General features: G+C 44.3%; 1 protein-coding gene across 3 annotated transcripts in view; it reads left to right on the top strand.

Annotated features, from left to right (window-relative positions):
• LOC115107503 (1-phosphatidylinositol 4,5-bisphosphate phosphodiesterase beta-1-like) overlaps positions 1-17,079 on the top strand; it is a 256,669-nt gene that overhangs the window by 32,904 nt on the left and 206,686 nt on the right. For all 3 annotated transcript variants that reach the window (XR_010460892.1, XM_065008903.1, XM_065008904.1), the window contains exon 3: positions 10,928-10,996. Coding sequence is in view for 2 of the 3 variants with exons in the window: in XM_065008903.1 (XP_064864975.1) it covers positions 10,928-10,996 (69 nt within the window). In the remaining variant the exon portion in view is untranslated. The remainder of the gene's footprint in view (positions 1-10,927; positions 10,997-17,079) is intronic.

Raw genomic sequence — 17,079 nt, 5'->3', positions numbered from 1 at the left:
TCTCAGGTCAGTATTGGTGTAGTCAGTATTGGTTCCTTTCTCAGGTCAGTAATGGTTCCTTTCGCAGGTCAGTATTGGTTCCTTTCTCAGGTCAGTAATGGTGTTGTCAGTATTGGTTCCTTTCTCAGGTCAGAATTGGTTCCTTTCTCAGGCCAGTATTGGTTCCTTTCTCAGGTCAGTAATGGTGTTGTCAGTATTGGTTCCTTTCTCAGGTCAGTAATGGTTCCTTTCTCAGGTCAGTATTGGTTCCTTTCTCAGGTCAGTATTGGTTCCTTTCTCAGGTCAGTAATGGTTCCTTTCTCAGGTCAGTAATGGTGTTGTCAGTATTGGTTCCTTTCTCAGGTCAGTATTGGTTCCTTTCTCAGGTCAGTATTGGTGTAGTCAGTATTGGTTCCTTTCTCAGGTCAGTAATGGTTCCTTTCTCAGGTCAGTAATGGTTCCTTTCTCAGGTCAGTAATGGTTCCTTTCTCAGGTCAGTAATGGTTCCTTTCTCAGGTCAGTAATGGTTCCTTTCTCAGGTCAGTAATGGTGTAGTCAGTATTGGTTCCTTTCTCAGGTCAGTATTGGTTCCTTTCTCAGGTCAGTAATGGTTCCTTTTGCAGGTCAGTATTGGTTCCTTTCTCAGGTCAGTATTGGTTCCTTTCGCAGGTCAGTATTGGTTTCTTTCTCAGGTCAGTAATGGTGTAGTCAGTATTGGTTCCTTTCTCAGGTCAGTATTGGTTCTTTTCTCAGGTCAGTAATGGTGTAGTCAGTATTGGTTCCTTTCTCAGGTCAGTGTTGGTTCCTTTCTCAGCGAGGGGACTTTCCACTGGCTGCCCCTCTAGTTTGGAGACTGTCCCAGAATACATCTTGTCCGTGTATTTTTGGAAAGGACAGATAGATAGACAGACAGACAGTTGTATCTTTAGAGCCCAATATAGACCCTGTTATTTAATACTGTATGGAGCTAGCATGTCTGCCTAGCCTGTCAGCGCTGAGGAAAGCCCTATTTGGCCCCCTGGGTGATTTAAGAGTCACACAGTTTTCTAAGTGAAATGGAAACTGTTGGAATTGACAACACTCTATGGGCTAACATTCTGATATCTGTCCTGTCTTAATCAAACTAAAGTATTATTCTTCCAAACCCTGAAGAGATGAATCCATCTCCGCTATCTACTCTGCAGTAAATCAGAAGAAATTGTTATCATTCCTCCTCTTTCCCTGTAAAGCAATCATTCAATCTCCCCATCTCCCTCACTCTCACTCTCCCCTACCCTCAAACTCTTCCCCCATCCCACCACCCCAAGGCTCTCACTCAATCCCCATTTCCGTACCCCAAGCACACACCCTCCCCTGGTAGGAACCCTGCAGAGCGCACATCGGTTTGTAACCTGGGAGCTGTCAACCATGCTGCTAGCTATCCCTGTGGCAGTCAGCAACGCTTCCCTCACTCACGTGCTTACCTTTCTCCCTCTCCCCACTCTCTCTCCCTCTCCCCACTCTCTCCCCCACTCTCTCTCCCTCTCCCCACTCTCTCTCCATCTCCCCACTCTCTCTCCCTCTCCCCCACTCTCTCTCCCTCTCCCCCACTCTCTCTCCCTCTCCCCCACTCTCTCTCCATCTCCCCCACTCTCTCTCCCTCTCCCCCACTCTCTCTCCATCTCCCCCACTCTCTCTCCCTCTCCCCCACTCTCTCTCCCTCTCCCCACTCTCTCTCCCTCTCCGTCCTCTATTTTTTTCTCTCTTCCTCCATCCCTGGCTTGCTTGATTACCTCTCTCCATCTCTCACTCCTATCTCTCACTTCTATCTATCTCTCACTCCTATTCCTTTATTCCCTCTCCATTCTCTATTCTTTCTCCCTTTCTCCACCCCTGGCATGCTCAGTCACCTCTCTCCATCTCTCACTCCTTTATTCTCTCTCTCTCCCTCCATCCACCTTGGAAAAAAAATATACCAGATAGTCCGATTTTGATTGCGCTGCAGCACATCTACACATATGTTATCTCAAGCAATTCATATATTATCACTGGCTTTCTTATTGACAAAGAAACACAGAGACACACACCCAGAGAAGCAGGGAGACAAAGTGAGAAGCAGGGAGACACAGAGAGACAGAGGGACACAGACAGACAGGGAATCACAAGGAGTGTTATCCTCAGGGCAGTGCAGGTTAAGCATGTTCATTCAGTTCTCCTGGTTCTCTGGCTGGCCCTGCTGGCTTCCTGAACGTGTTGGGGATTCTAATAGGCTCTCCTGGCTGTATTGTTGCACAAATGAATATCCTCAGAGACAGACATTTTGGAGTGGACAAGACATGTAAACGGAACAGATGTGCGATTTTTTAAGAACGAAACCACGTGAATTCAATGTGTGAATAGATTGATAAGTGACCGAACAGATCTATGTGAAAAGACCAATAGAAATTAATAGTTGTTTGACAGATCCAGTCAAGCGTAAGCGGAGAGAGATAATTATGTTTTTTTATTCTTGTAAAATCAGTGTACAAGTTGCACCAACCAGCTAAATTACCATTGTAGTTTGCGAAAAGAAAAGTTTAACATTAATCCACAGAGCGGAGAGCCTTGTGTTGCAGTAGTGCCCGAGGGCACTGGGCCCCACCGTGGAGCTTCATCCTGGGGCCCTGCTGATCTACGAGGCCGTCCTGCGGAGCTCCGTCCTCTTAAAGACACTTCAAAGGCAGGTTTTTACAGGCAGGATGGGAAGTTGAACTCTGACCCCCCCCCCCCCCCCGCAAACACACACTAATTGATCGAATCTGAGGGGGAGGGGGAGGAGAGGGGAGAGAATGCGTGATAAGAAAGAGGAGGGGGAGAGAGAACGGGGGAGAAGGATGGAGAAAAGAGGCTGGTGAATGTCTCCATCACCTCCGTGAAAGGAAACGAACGTTGTTAAGGGAGTCTAGAGTAAAGAGCTCCTCTAGTGCTCCTCATATGGAGATGTCCATATAAGCAAAGCAGGTATGTCTATTACATCTGCATTGTCTTGTAACTCTTCCCTCAGCGGCCAGTTTATTAGGTACATCCATCTAGTTCCAGGTCAGAACCCCCCCTGCCTCCCGAACAGCCTGAATTCTTGAAGGCATGGCATTCAGTCATTGCTTAATTGGTATCAGGGGACGTAACGTGTGCCAGGAAAACATTCCCTACACCAGTACACCACTGCCAACAGCCTGTACTGTTGACATCAGGCAGGATGGGCCAAATCCCGACTCTGCCATCAGCATGACGCTAGAGGAAGTGGGATTCGTTGGACCAGACATTGGTTTTCCACTCCTCAATTGTCCAGTGTTGGTGATCGTGTGCCCACTGAAGCAGTTTCTTCTTGTTTTTAGCTGATAGGAGTGGAACCCGGTGTGGTGCTCTGTGACAAGGACCGACAAGTTGTGCATTCTGAGATGCCGTTCTGCACACCACTGTTGTACTGGCCGTTATTTGTCTGTTTGTGGCCCATCTGGTAGCTTGCACGATTCTTGCCGTTCTCATTCTACCTCTCTCGTCAACGAGCTGTTTTCGCCATCAGCCACTGACTGGATGTTTTTTGTTTGTCGCACCATTCTCGGTAAACCTTGGTGCGCAGGAGGGACGGCCGTTTCTGAGAGACTGGATCCGGCGTGCCAGGCACCGACGATCATACTGGACCACGCTCAAAGTTCAGTTACAGTAACTGAATGCCTCGATGCCTGTCTGCCTACTTTATATAGCCACGTGACACACCGTCTGTAGGAACGATCAATTTTTTTGTGAACGGGGTGGTGTACCTAATAAACTGTGTTTATGGTTGGTCGTTTCTGCATGTGTCAGTCATTTGTTTATGCCTATGGAACCTGATCAAAAGTATTACACTATAGGGAGAGAGAGAGAGAGAGGGAGAGAGAGAGAAATAGTCATTGCACATTCTTTGAGAGTGAAAGAGTGACCCCATGGATCATCAGCCTGATGTAATGTTGACTGCTATGACTGGAGGTCCAGACTCCCAAATGGCACCCTATTCCCTACAAATGTGCACTATTTTTAATCAGGAACCGTAGAGTGGAGGGCTCTGGTCAAAAGTAGTGCACTATGTAGGGAATAGTGTGCTATTTTGGGACGCAGAGGGCGTTTAACACAATCATAATACAGCTCGTTTCAGACACCATTTTAGAAAATGATGATGATAGAAAGGTAGGCTCCTTCCTTCGCTCCTTCTCTCTCTTCTCGCCATTTGACTTGGCAGTGGCTTGGTGCAGAGAGGCCAAAGTTGAGGCTACGTGGACTCTGTGACGGCTGCATCTCGTTCTTGTGACGTTGGTCAGTGAAAGAAAATGACTTGTGATACTTCTGTACCCTGCTTTCCACCAATCACAATTGTCATTTCTGACCCCGAAGAAATATCTCCATGGTTATTTGTAGTGTGGAAGGATACATGATTAGATTTTATGGGATTTGATTTACTTTCAATTGGTGGTTGCTTTATCTACCTTAAATGAGCTCATTGTAAATCACTTTGCATAAGAACATCTTCTAAGTCACAAAAATGTATATTTAATTGTGTGGGCACCTGTTATTTGAATCACTTGTCCATGTCAGCCTGCCTTCAATGCCTCAACAGTATGTACTGTGAATATTTCAGTGCCCCCATTTTGAGTAACATCCCGATGCTTTCAGCCTAGCTAAGACTGTGTGGTCTTCTGTTGCCTCCATGGAACATGGAACTCTAAAATGGAACATGGAACTGAAAAGGGCCTCGCCCGACTCTAGTGTATCAATAATGGATTGTAAGTGCGGTCTAGACCTCCATTTGGAGTGGTGGTGCAGTGGTATTTAAGATGTGGTTAGTGAGAGCCCTGTTGGGGAGAGGCATATTTAAATCATAATGTGGTTCCTATCTCATGTCCTCCTTTCACTAACAAGGCCTGAGAGGGGAGGGGAGGGGAGGGAAAGGCAGAGAAATAGAGAGAGAGAGCAGAGATGGAGAGAGCGATATGTGCTTCGTTGAGAGTAAGGCTTGGGTCTGTAATGGTTTGCCCCATTGACCTCCAGCCATCCAGCTGAGCTAACATACACAAACATGTGCACTCGCTTACTCACCATGTCATTAGCACAACACTGTCCAACAAGTACAGATGGCATGTGGAGAAGACAACGGAATGGTTTAATAATATAAGCCATTTAGCAGACGCTTTTATCCAAAGCGACTTACAGACTTGCTTGCTAAGTATGGGTGGTCCCGGGAATCAAACCCACTACCCTGGCGTTACAAGTGCCACGCTCTACCAAGTGAGCTACAAAGAACCACATCAAAAGTAGAGAGAGAGAAATAGCGAGAGACCAGGAAGCCTACATTATTTAGTTGGTTTTAGAACAGCAACAGTTCAGACACAGTCAGAGGTCAAGTGCAACAGTGAGTGGTGTTCATAACTGTGCAGGTGATGAGAAGACTGGATCCAGAGTTTGAGTGCTATAACATGTTACCTGCACGAACAGCCCTATTAGAATGAGGAGCACCGGCATAACCCTGGCACAAACCATTAACTCCTTTAAAGGACAAATTCACTTTTTTTAAACCCCCCCCCCCCCACTTGGTTTGGAGAAACTTACCCCACCAGCGATATACTTCCTCGTTCTGCAGTTGCAGTTGCACAGATAAAACAAGAACGAAGGCTCCAAATATGTCCTTTTAGAAATGGCAACGCTCTCAGTATGCAGGTCTTTAGATGTTGTTCACGTTAAATTGTGTCATTTCAAACTTGATCGGCAACGTTCCGTGTGCGTGCATGCGCAGGCTTTATGTCACCACAATGGGAATAAGAAAGCACGTGCGCGCTCGCACACGGAGAAGTATCGCTCAAGTCAAAACAAAATGGAATGAAACATTGCGGATAAAGTAAAAAATGACACAATTTCAATTTCTGAACACTTCTATAACATTTAATTAACATGAATTAACATTAACATGTCCCTCCCCTTGTTCGGGCGGCGTTCGGCGGTCGACGTCACCGGTCTTCTAGGCATCGCCGATCCACCGTTCATTTTCCATTTGTTTTGTCTTGTTTATTCCCGCACACCTGGTTTGCATTCCTTCAATAATCGTCTTGCATATAACCCTCTGTTTCCCCCGTGTCTGTGTGTGGAATTGTTATATGTGTACTCCAGGCTGGTTTGCCCCCGAGTTATTGTAACTCGTGTGTGTTTAGTTTTCTGACTACCATGTTTTTGTTCGCCTCAATAAAGGGCTCCGTTTGCTACCCATTTCTGCTCTCCTGCGCCTGACTTCCTTGCAGCCAGTTACACACTCCTTTACAGTTACAAATAGGTTAACTTGTCCTTTAAACAGGTAGCCTAGCGTATAATATAAAGTATTTTGTATTTAAACAGTGATAACATGTTTGAAAGTCAATACTGTTGCCCAATATACACAACAATGACCAACAATTAACACGTTCATCAAAACAAAGACAACATTTGCATATTAACATTAGCGTTTCTAATAAACAATGAAAACACCCCGAAATGGGAGAAACCAAATAACCAGAGGCGGGAAACCTGTGGATAAAGTCGTGAGCTTGACTGGCGCGTGTACCCCTCATAGTGTATTCATTCTGCCGGTTCTGTTGCAAAACGCTTCTTCAACAGAAGCAAGCGGAACGAAATGGGGAGGGAAGTACCTGAATTTGTCCAGTAGAAACATTTTGCGACTGTTAGGCGGAATGAATACTCTCCAGTATTGGTGTTACCGATCGAAGAGAAGACAAATAGCATTTATTTCTAAACACAGTAGGCCTAAGTGATAGGTTACTATTACCAGACTGGCGTCTGGTCTATTCACGATGCCAAGCACAATGTTTACAATTGTGAAAAAATACACAATACAAAGCAAGTGTTGTTTGTAACAAAAAAAAAATTGTGTTTGTGTGAGGAGAGAAGGAGGGAAGTAGCCGTTGAGTCGATAGCTTACAGGTACATCTTCACTGTGTGTGTGTGCGGATGAGTTTGTGTCTGTGTGAGTGTGTGAATCCTCTTTTTGGCAGGATTTCAGTCCACCTGGGGAGATTTATAGCCTACTCATGGTCAAATTGCACACGTCAGTGTGTTATTGTAAGACAGTGAGTGTTAGTGTTTCTAGGCTGGGTGACACGCATACAGTACAACCGTGTCCTCTCCAAATGAATCCCCTGTGTGTTTCCTAACCACTACCCTACACACACACACACACACACACACACACACACACACTGTTCTGTTATGTTTTGTACACTCAGTGTATATGACTCTGGGCTAAACCATTATCTGTCACATCACGATGACATCACCATTGACGAGGGCTGTCAATCACTGTCGGTAGACTATGCTATCGTAATATATCGCCCAACCCTAGTTTACTGGGACACGAAACACTCGACACGATGAGCAGTGGTTAGGGTATGGTTGAGATAACAAATAAAGGAACACCTTCATAATTTTGAGTTGCCCTCAGAACAGCCTCAATTGGATTGTGGGTTTGAGTCCAAGCTCTGTCGCAGCTGGCCGCGACTGAGAGACCCATGGGGTGGCGCATAATTGGCCCAGCGTCGTCCGGTTTAGGGGAGGGTTTGGCCTGCAGGGATGTCCTTGTCCCATCGCGCACTAGAAACTACTGTGGCGGGCCAGGCGCAGTGCGAACTGACACGGTCGCCAGGTGTACGGTGTTTCCTCCGACACATTGGTGCGGCTGGCTTCCGGGTTAAGCGGGCATTGTGTCAAGAAGCAGTGCGGCTTGGCTGGGTTGTGTTTCAGAGGACGCACGGCTCTCGACCTTCACCTCTCCCGTCTCCGTATAGGAGTTGCAGCGATGAGACAAGAATGTAACTACCAATTAGATACCAGGAAAATGGGGAGGAAAAGGAGTAAAAAAAAAGTTTTAAAAAATGAACAGCCTCAATTGGACTCTAAAGGTGTGTGTGTGTGTGTGTGTGTGTGTGTGTGTGTGTGTGTGTGTGTGTGTGTGTGTGTGTGTGTGTGTGTGTGTGTGTGTGTGTGTGTGTGTGTGCGTGCATGCGTACATGTGTGTGCGCCTGTGTGTGTGTGTGTGTGTGTGTGTGTGTGTGTGTGTGTGTGTGTGTGGGTTTAGTGTGCATGGGTTTAGTGTGCGTGTGTGTGGTTTTAGTGTGCGTGTGTGTGCGAGGCGTTGAAAGTTTTCCACAGGGATACTGGCCCATGTAGACTCCAATGCTTCCCACTGTTGTGTCAAGTTGGGTGGTGGACCATTCTTGACACACCTGGGAAACCGCTGAGGGTGAAAACCCCAGAGCGTTGCAGTTCTACACACTCAAACCGGTGCGCCTGTCACCGAATACCACACCCCGTTCAAAGGCACTTCTATCTTTTGTCTTGCCCATCCACCCTCTGAATGGCACACGTACACAATCCACGTCTCAATTGTCTCAAGGCTTCAAAATCCTTATTTAACCCGTCTCCTCCCCTTCATCTACACTGACAGAAGTGGATTTAACAGGTGACATCAATAAGGGAGCATAGCTGTCATCTGGATTGTCATCAGTCTGTGTCATGGGAAGAGCAGGTGTTCCTAAAGAGTTAGGCCAGGTCTGCTATGTTCGCGCCCATATAGAGCTTTTGTTTTTGAAAATGTTGTTGATGCCTGCCTCTGACAGTTCCCTGGGAGTTGAACAGACGTTGTTATTGATTAGCATTCGCCGTAAAGTGTCCAAGTCTTTGCGGCGTTGTGGTGTCAGCAAATCGCACATCTTCTTTCACTGGACATCTTCATAGGCACTGAAAACTATCATAAATAACCAGCACGACGCGGAAGCGTTCATTATCACTCAGAAACGGCTATGGAGGAGAAACGGAATTTTCCCGCTCGTTGGCCTAACTCTCTCTATGTATGGATCTGGCTCAGCCTATTTGAACTTGACTGGGGTCCGCGCAGAACAGAGTCTCGCAGCACACTGCAGGGCAGCACACAAGTGACATTCCGAGTAATTTGCCGATTCCTCTTTGCCTATTTTAATAAATATGTTCTGTATAGAAGGCAGGAGTGGAATGTAGGCCAGACAGAGTGGAGAATTACACCAAAACAGAGCAAAATGTCCAGTCAGATAACATTGTTCCTCTCTCTCTCTCTGTCAGATGCACGGGCCTTAAGCGCTCCACACAGTCTATCTGACGGAGCTTCGTTTGCAAAGCTCTCTATGCGGTTTGTGTGTTGAATGAGTGGAACGCGATGGAAATGGGGCTCCTTAGCTCTTTGTGCGTAGACTGTGAAATCACGGTGGAGAGCCCATTAGGCTCTAGCACAGTGGTGTAGTGGGGGCTATACCCACTTTTTGTTCAGTGGACATTGCGTATACTCTGATCTGCATGCCCATTGATGCGTACTGTATCAAAGTAGTGTAGCGGAGGTACCAATGATGTATTGCAATAGAGAAGTAATGCAGGAAGCAGGCTACACAATGGTCAAGCACGTGAAATATTCGCATGCGTGCCTTGAGTGTAATATCGCAGCAAGAGTGCGCAGTTCTCCACTGGTTGTCACATGGGAGGAGCTCACAGAGTAACGACATCGGTAGCCAGTGGTGTAGTTAAGAGAGACCTTTCAACTTGTGATATTTACCTATAAATGCAACAACTGGGTATTGAAAAAGTTTGGTCCGAAGTCTTGGTTGAATCTTTGCGATGTGCAGTTCAGTCATAATGCACTGTTTGAATAAACATTTCTAAAGGCTTTCCCAAAAAACCTTCCCAATTAAATGTTGACTGCAAAGTAGGCCTGCCTGGCAGAGTGATTTTAGGATGATTTGTATCAATTGAGAGGGCAAACTCTGCCATTACATCGTGTACACTGCAGGCCTACATTGTACAGTACAGAAAGGCCGCCAGCCAAATGTACTCTTGCCAGGTGCCCAATTGAATTAAAGGGCAACTACACTCTCAGACATCCGAAATGGTCTCCTGATGTGCTTTAATCATTCTTGTGGAATTATAACATCTGACTATTGTTGTTTTTCTATTTAAAAAATAAATACATTTTGTTGAGAGTGAAACCTGAAATAGGGTGCCTATCCTGTTTGGGTCATTCTGCTCTAGCCTAAACCTATAAAAAAATGTTTATAACAGACGCTCCTTAACTATCTTGTGTCTAGCTTATTTTTAAAAAATGGTCATGTTTCTAAAGTGTATGTGTATTAAGAAATAAATGACACATGCGGACCGGGAAAAACCCTCGCAACCATGCGAGGTTGAAAACCAAATAGCCAATAACCTGTCCTCCTACTGGCCTATCATAAAATATTTAAGACAAGTTAAAGTTATGAACAGAAGCTTTTTCCCCCAAATATTCTAGACTAAGAAGGTGTTGTCCTAAAGTCTAAGCATAGGCTATTCTCAATCACAGCTTTATGAGAGATGTAACACACAGTTTGATTTATTGACTATTTTATGAGGCAAATAAAGCTATGACTATCCCGTTCTGGAAATGGGAGACAGGTTATACTTAATAGAGTGGACAGAAACTAACTACGGTACGACCGTTCCTCAGCAGACTGTTGCTGCTTCATCAATGTTGCACCACACACACACACACACACACACACACACACACACACACACACACACACACACACACACACACACACACACACACACAACCCTGTTCCATGCTGAAGCTCCTCCACCAGAAAGGTATATTAGGAAATATTTGCCTGCACTTATCCTCTGTCCAGGCTTTCAACAACATTATCTTTCATCATGATTCATCCAGTTGTAGCATTCGATTTCACGCTATAGCCCAACGTTGGGCTATACTAATCCTTTTTATTGCATTTTTGGGGTGGCTGATAAAGGGTGATACCATTGTATATCATAATGTTTTATCGGTACATAATCAACCTTACAGTCAGTGAACCCACATGTGACTGAAACGTACTCTTCTATTTCTGTTGGTTTCTTAAAGGACACTGATCTCCTGGACATCGCCTATATCAAGGACGCCAGGAACGGAAAATGCACCAAGACGCCAAAGGTATGTCAAGTCAGACCAGTGGTTTCCGCTCGGTGCTCGATTCAAATGGATTCAGATGTACTGTACATCTGTGTATCTCATTGTCTTTCCACCAAAAGCTCCATTCCAAACTCTATAACAGGGCTTTATGAGAAACCCTGGAAGAGAGACAAGCTAATCGGATAATAATGTAGTTTTATGGAGGCTATATCGGGACAGGAATAGGAGGCGGAAGAGGAAGAGAGAGACAGAGACACGGCTCTGTGTGCTATAGGGATCAGACAGGGACATTTGAATAGATCTGCATATGGATACAGAACTGGACATGTGTGTGTGTGTGTGTGTGTGTGTGTGAGTGGTGCTTATGTTAGGCATTATGTTGACTGTACTTCCAGTACTGTATGGCTGGTGTCTCTAAGCTAGGGCTCTGACGGTCATGGTATTTTGGATAACGGTAATTGGCCAAATGACCTCCACATCAGGCTGCTTCACCTGCAGGATCGTCTAAGACCAGCCACCTAGACAGCTGATGAAACTGTGGGTTTTCACAACCGAATCATTTTTGTTCAAACTGTCAGAAACGTCTCAGGGAAGCTCACATGCATGCTCGTAGTCCTCAACCGGGCCTTGACCTGACTGCAGTTCAGCGTCGTTATCGACTTCAGTGGGCAAATGTTCACCTTCGATGGCCACTGGCACACTGGAGAAGTGTGCTCTTCACGGATGTACCGTATGGCGTTGTGTGGGCGAGCGGTTTGCTGATGTCAACATTGTGAACAGAGTGCCCCATGGTGGCGGTGGGTTTGTAGTATGGGCAGGCATAAGCAACAGACAACAAACACAATTGCATTTTACCAATGGCAATTTAAATGCACAGAGATACCCTTGACGAGATCCTGAGGCCCATTGTTGTGCCATCCACCGCCATCACCTCAAGTTTCAGCATGATAATGCACAGCCTCATGTCGCAATGATCCGTACACAATTCCTGGAAGCTGAAAATGTCCCAGTTCTTCCATGGCTGGCATACTAACAAGCAGGGTTGGGGAGTAACGGATTACATGTAATCCATTACATGTAAGGGATTACAAAAACAAGTGACTGTAATCTGTTACATTACCAGCAAAAATATTGTGTAATCAGATTACAGATACTTTTGAAAAACTAGATGATTACTTCGAGGATTACTTTTAAATTCAGAAAGGAGGTTTGCAAAATAATGTATTTGACACTTCTGTTTTCTCAATGATATTCAAATCAGCATTGAAAAAAGGCGCTAGTTTAAATTTGTTCCATCTGAGCGATTCTGGCTACAAATCAGTGACCGCAATGGTGGCGCACCAAATGTGTTTGATGGATCGCGGGAAAAGAGCAGGAATAGGCTTTTGTGGGCTACAGTCCAAGCTATGTCTTCCAATGATGCGACTGCTGTCGGCATCCAAAGATTATCCAACTTGAATAAAGGATTGGAGGTCAGGATGACAGTAGTGGTGTAGCCTACGGGGATACGGATATCACTTATTATTGATATCTACATAGCGCATTGATGTGACTCACACTGCTGCTCTCTCATCTAGCTATTTGTGCCTTACAGAGTGTGGTTGTTGTGGATGGCTGTTCACAAATCTGTGTGTATTTGACCCCAATAATGGTTGAATTCAAGACGTTTAAGCTGCCTATCAATCATTGTTTTTGAAACCAGTGGACAGCCAGTGAAAAATGCATTCTTGCAACAGCAGCACAGTGCAGATCCCAGCCTATGGAATAAAAGTGGAGCTTTTATTTCTCAATCTAATTCACGCTGATAAATTGCTTTTATCCATAGGCCTAATGGACATGTTCAAACTCGCACACTTTTGATAGACTTAAAGTGGCAATCTGTAGTTGCTACATCCATTTTTGGACATAAAAATGATTTGATTCTTGAAGAATATAACTTAGAATTGCTTCATGAGCTTAATTCAACTGTCACACTCCATGAGAACCCAAAATATAAGCTTGTTTTTCTCCAATGTTTGTAAATGTAAACAAACACTGTATAGCCTCATAACATGGTTAAAACAATCATTTGGATATCATGATTGGTCAGTCCTTGCATCCACAACTCTCTATTAATCTGAGAGTGGTTACATTTCTCCAGGCCCATCCCTCAGCTTTTTCCCAAAACAGAGGCGGGGCGACCGATTTGTTGTTGTTTCATCTGTGGATTTTCCCTTTAAACAGCTGCACATTATCAAGATATCAAAGTGTCACCAACAGTAAGGTAAACAATAGGCCTATAGCAAATGCAGCATATGGCATTCATTTTTCACATGTAAATAGCTCAAAGCATGCCATTCCATGAGCGCAGCATTGATCTTTCAACTCGATTCAATGAGCCCAGTCAGTCCTCCATTACAATAAAATCATAAACAACAGAGTTTGGTTTTTAATGTAAAGATATCATTTTATCGTATTATTATATGTGGTAGAAAGCCTACATAACCAACCCATAAAGTAAAATGTAACATCCATATATGGCCAGCTATGTAAACTTTAACATTGATTTATCCCTGGTAACATACATTTTTGTCTTCTTCTTATGCCTCTTAAGGGGAAAGTAATATAAAAGTAACTGAATGTAATCAGATTACGTTACTGAGTTTGGTAATCCATAAATGACGTTACTGATTACAATTTTGGACAGGTAACTAGTAACTGTAACGGATTACATTTAGAAAGTAGCCTACCCAACCCTGCTCACCAGACATGTCACCCATAAGCATGTTTGGGAGGCTCTAGATCGATGTGTACGACAGCGTGTTCCATTTCCCACCAATACAGCAACTTCGCCTTCGAAGAGGAGTGGGGCATTAGGGAGGCCCTACAAAATTACATTTTTCTAAGTAATGAGAATGTTAGAGAGCAGGCAATGTTGAAAAGGAATCTTTATACATGTTGAAATCTTCTTAAATGTGGTTCTGTAATTGATTAAAACAAGCAGACGGCAAGGAAATTGCTTTTGAAAAATATGTATTTTTTTCTGTGAGCCAATAGAGTAACCTAGGTAACGACAAGTTGTTTTCTCCACAGGCGCGCGGGGCCACGACGTTCTATCTAATACCGACTTGGACTATTGCGAGTGTACCCATATAGGAGCAAAGCAGGAAGTAAAAGCAGGAAGTGTACCCATCAATATGTGCTGTGATTTGTTGATTCAACTCAACTGACATTACAAAAAATACAAAAAACATTGCATAAGCCACATCAGTAAACATAATTTTTCATGACGATTCTACATTACAGTGGAAATGATTGCATCACAATACCAGGCAGCCATTGCGAGTGTACCCATGAGTTTACCTGTCAAATGGCCAGGGTTAGAGGTTCCAAGCCCATTCTATTCATTGTTTTCTACAACACCTTGTCAACAAACCTTCATCACGTTGTTAATAAGAGTCCATGTTAACGCAGAAACTGACTCAATCGCACGAATGCCCGGCCATCCATCAGTCAGCTGTTCGTTCCCTAATAAAAAATTCACTAGCGTTCAAAAGTTTGGGGTCACTTAGAAATGTCCTTGTTTTTGAAAGAAAAGCACATATTTTGTCCATTAAAATAACATAACATTTATCAGAAATACAGTGTAGATTTTGTTAATGTTGTAAATGACTATTTGTAGCTGGAAATGACAGATTTTTTTATTGAATATCTAAATACGCGTACAGAAGCCCATTACCAGCAAAAAAAACTTTTTGCAATTATATTATAATGCTGAAAACTGTTGTTCAGATTAAAGAAGCAATAAAACTGGCCTTCTTTAGACTAATTGAGTATCTGGAGCATCAGCATTTGTGGATTCAATTACAGGCTCAAAATGAGAAATTAAGGCTATTCCATGTGAGAAATTGCCAAGAAACTGAAGATCTCGTACAACGATGTGTACTACTCCCTTAACAGAACATCGCAAACTGGCTCTAACCAGAATAGAAAGAGGAGCTGGAGGCCCCGGTGCACACCTGAGCAAGAGAGAGACAGACGAGAGACAGACGAGAGACAGACGAGAGACAGACGCCTCACAAGTCCTCAACTTGCAGCTTCATTAAATAGTACCAGAAAAACACCTGTCTCAACGTCGACAGTGAAGAGGTGACTCCGGGATGCTGGTCTTCTAGGCATAGTTCGTCTGTCCAGTGTCTGTTCTTTTGCCCATCTTAATCTTTTATTTTTTATTGGCCAGTCTGAGATATGCCCTTTTCTTTACAGAGTCGCAAAGTGTTGTCATGGCCTTGGCCTGTCTGAGTGTTGCATTCTGGCTACAGCTGCTACAAAAGGAGCAAAAGAGACATTAACATAACAATTGTTGGCATGATTCACTCCAGTAATTGCTATGGTAAACAACAACATAAATTGTAGTATTTGGGTGGAATGTACACAAGGTCCAGACAAAACTTGACTTCCACTTCATCCGAACCCCTCTGAAAGACACACATACATGCTGGAGAGGTCGCTCGCGGAGCAGTTGTTCCGGTGAGTTAAGTGTCTAGCTCAAGGACACAACAGCAGGCAACAGCATCTGATACCAGCTCACTTTTGTCCCCCGTCCGACCCGGGATTTGAACTGGCAACTCCCCAGTTGCTGGCTCGCCGCTCTAAATGATGAGCTCACTGCCATTTCAACCGTTTAACGGCCAATGGTCACTGCCCCTCTGTGATGCTCTTGTTCTAAGTGCAGAGAAGACAGACCGCTAACAATGCATACCAACACAACTGGCAACTGTTGCTTTTGACGCCAAATAAATGTTTTGTTATGTCCAATCTCATAGGAATGTGTACACTCGGTTGGAAAACTAACTGCAACCGCCAAAGAATCTGTCAGGCATATTTGGGCACAATGTCAAGCCAAATATGGAATTCTCCACGGCTCTCTGGTCATTCATATCTCACTTTAAACGTATTACTATAACACTGCATGAATTATGGTGCACTCTGCATTTTAATTCCCTGACCAATGGCTAAATTGCATCAATTCGTCTGCATGTGTTTCTTTGCTGATAAACTGTTGTAATAATATCAGTGGCAATGGCGTCACACTGTCGCCTCGGTCATCTCATTCAAATCAAATCAAATTTTATTTGCCACATGCTTCGTGAGCAATAGGTGTAGACTAACAGTGAAATGCTTACCTACGGCCCTTACCAACAATCCAGAGAAAGATATAGAACAATAATAACACAAGGAATACATACACAATGAGAAACGATAACTTGGCCATATACACAGGGTACCGGTACCTCGTCGATGTGCAGGGGTAATTCAGGTAGATAGGTACAAATAGGTAGAGGTGAAGTGACCAAGCAACAATTCTTCTCCTGCTCTAAGAGAGAGAGATAAGTACAGAATGAGGTGCATGGCCCATTGTTGCATCTCTGGAGTGATAGCCAATGGAACTCCACCGAGAGGAGTGATGCATTCTTAACAACTCAGAGGAGAGAGGCCGTACCTCCCGAGGGTGGATTCTAAACTGCCTACATCAGAGAGGCTGTACCTCCCGAGGGTGGATTCTAAACTGCCTACATCAGAGAGGCTGTACCTCCAGAGGATATTACCATGGGAAGGGTCAGATGGCTACCAGTAGAATGCCATTACGAAAGAGAGAGAGAGAGAGAGAGAGAGAGAGAGAGAGAGAGAGAGAGAGAGAGAGAGAGAGAGGGGGAGAGAGACTACAAGCAATAATCAGAGTTCGTACTTGATGCTCTTCACTTACCCAAGGCCTTGTTTTGAATCCTAAATTCTGTCTTTCAGATTATCAGGGATTTTGTGAAACTGCTTTAAGGATGTGTCAGGATTTGTTGGACTATGTCATTGACTGCAGGGGCAAAATAGGATTTGTACAATTAAGTTATAATAATGAAGATGAGGACACAAGGGTATGTAATGTGTGCGGATTTGTGTGTGTTGTCATGTGTGTGCCTGTGTGTCTACATGTGTGCGTGCATATGTGTCGGTGTGTGTGTGTGTCGTTTTGTGAGGACCCCAGGAAAGAGCAGTTGTTGCCAAGGTAACAAGTGAAGGGGGATCAGAATAAATGTGTCTATAAACTGACTTGAAGCCTTTCCCTAAAA

This window comes from Oncorhynchus nerka, linkage group LG24 (genome assembly GCF_034236695.1).
Source record: "Oncorhynchus nerka isolate Pitt River linkage group LG24, Oner_Uvic_2.0, whole genome shotgun sequence".
Classification (NCBI taxonomy): Eukaryota; Metazoa; Chordata; class Actinopteri; order Salmoniformes; family Salmonidae; genus Oncorhynchus; species Oncorhynchus nerka.
The sequence above is the reverse complement of the archived record's forward strand: the minus strand, read 5'-3'. Positions and strand labels throughout refer to the sequence as shown.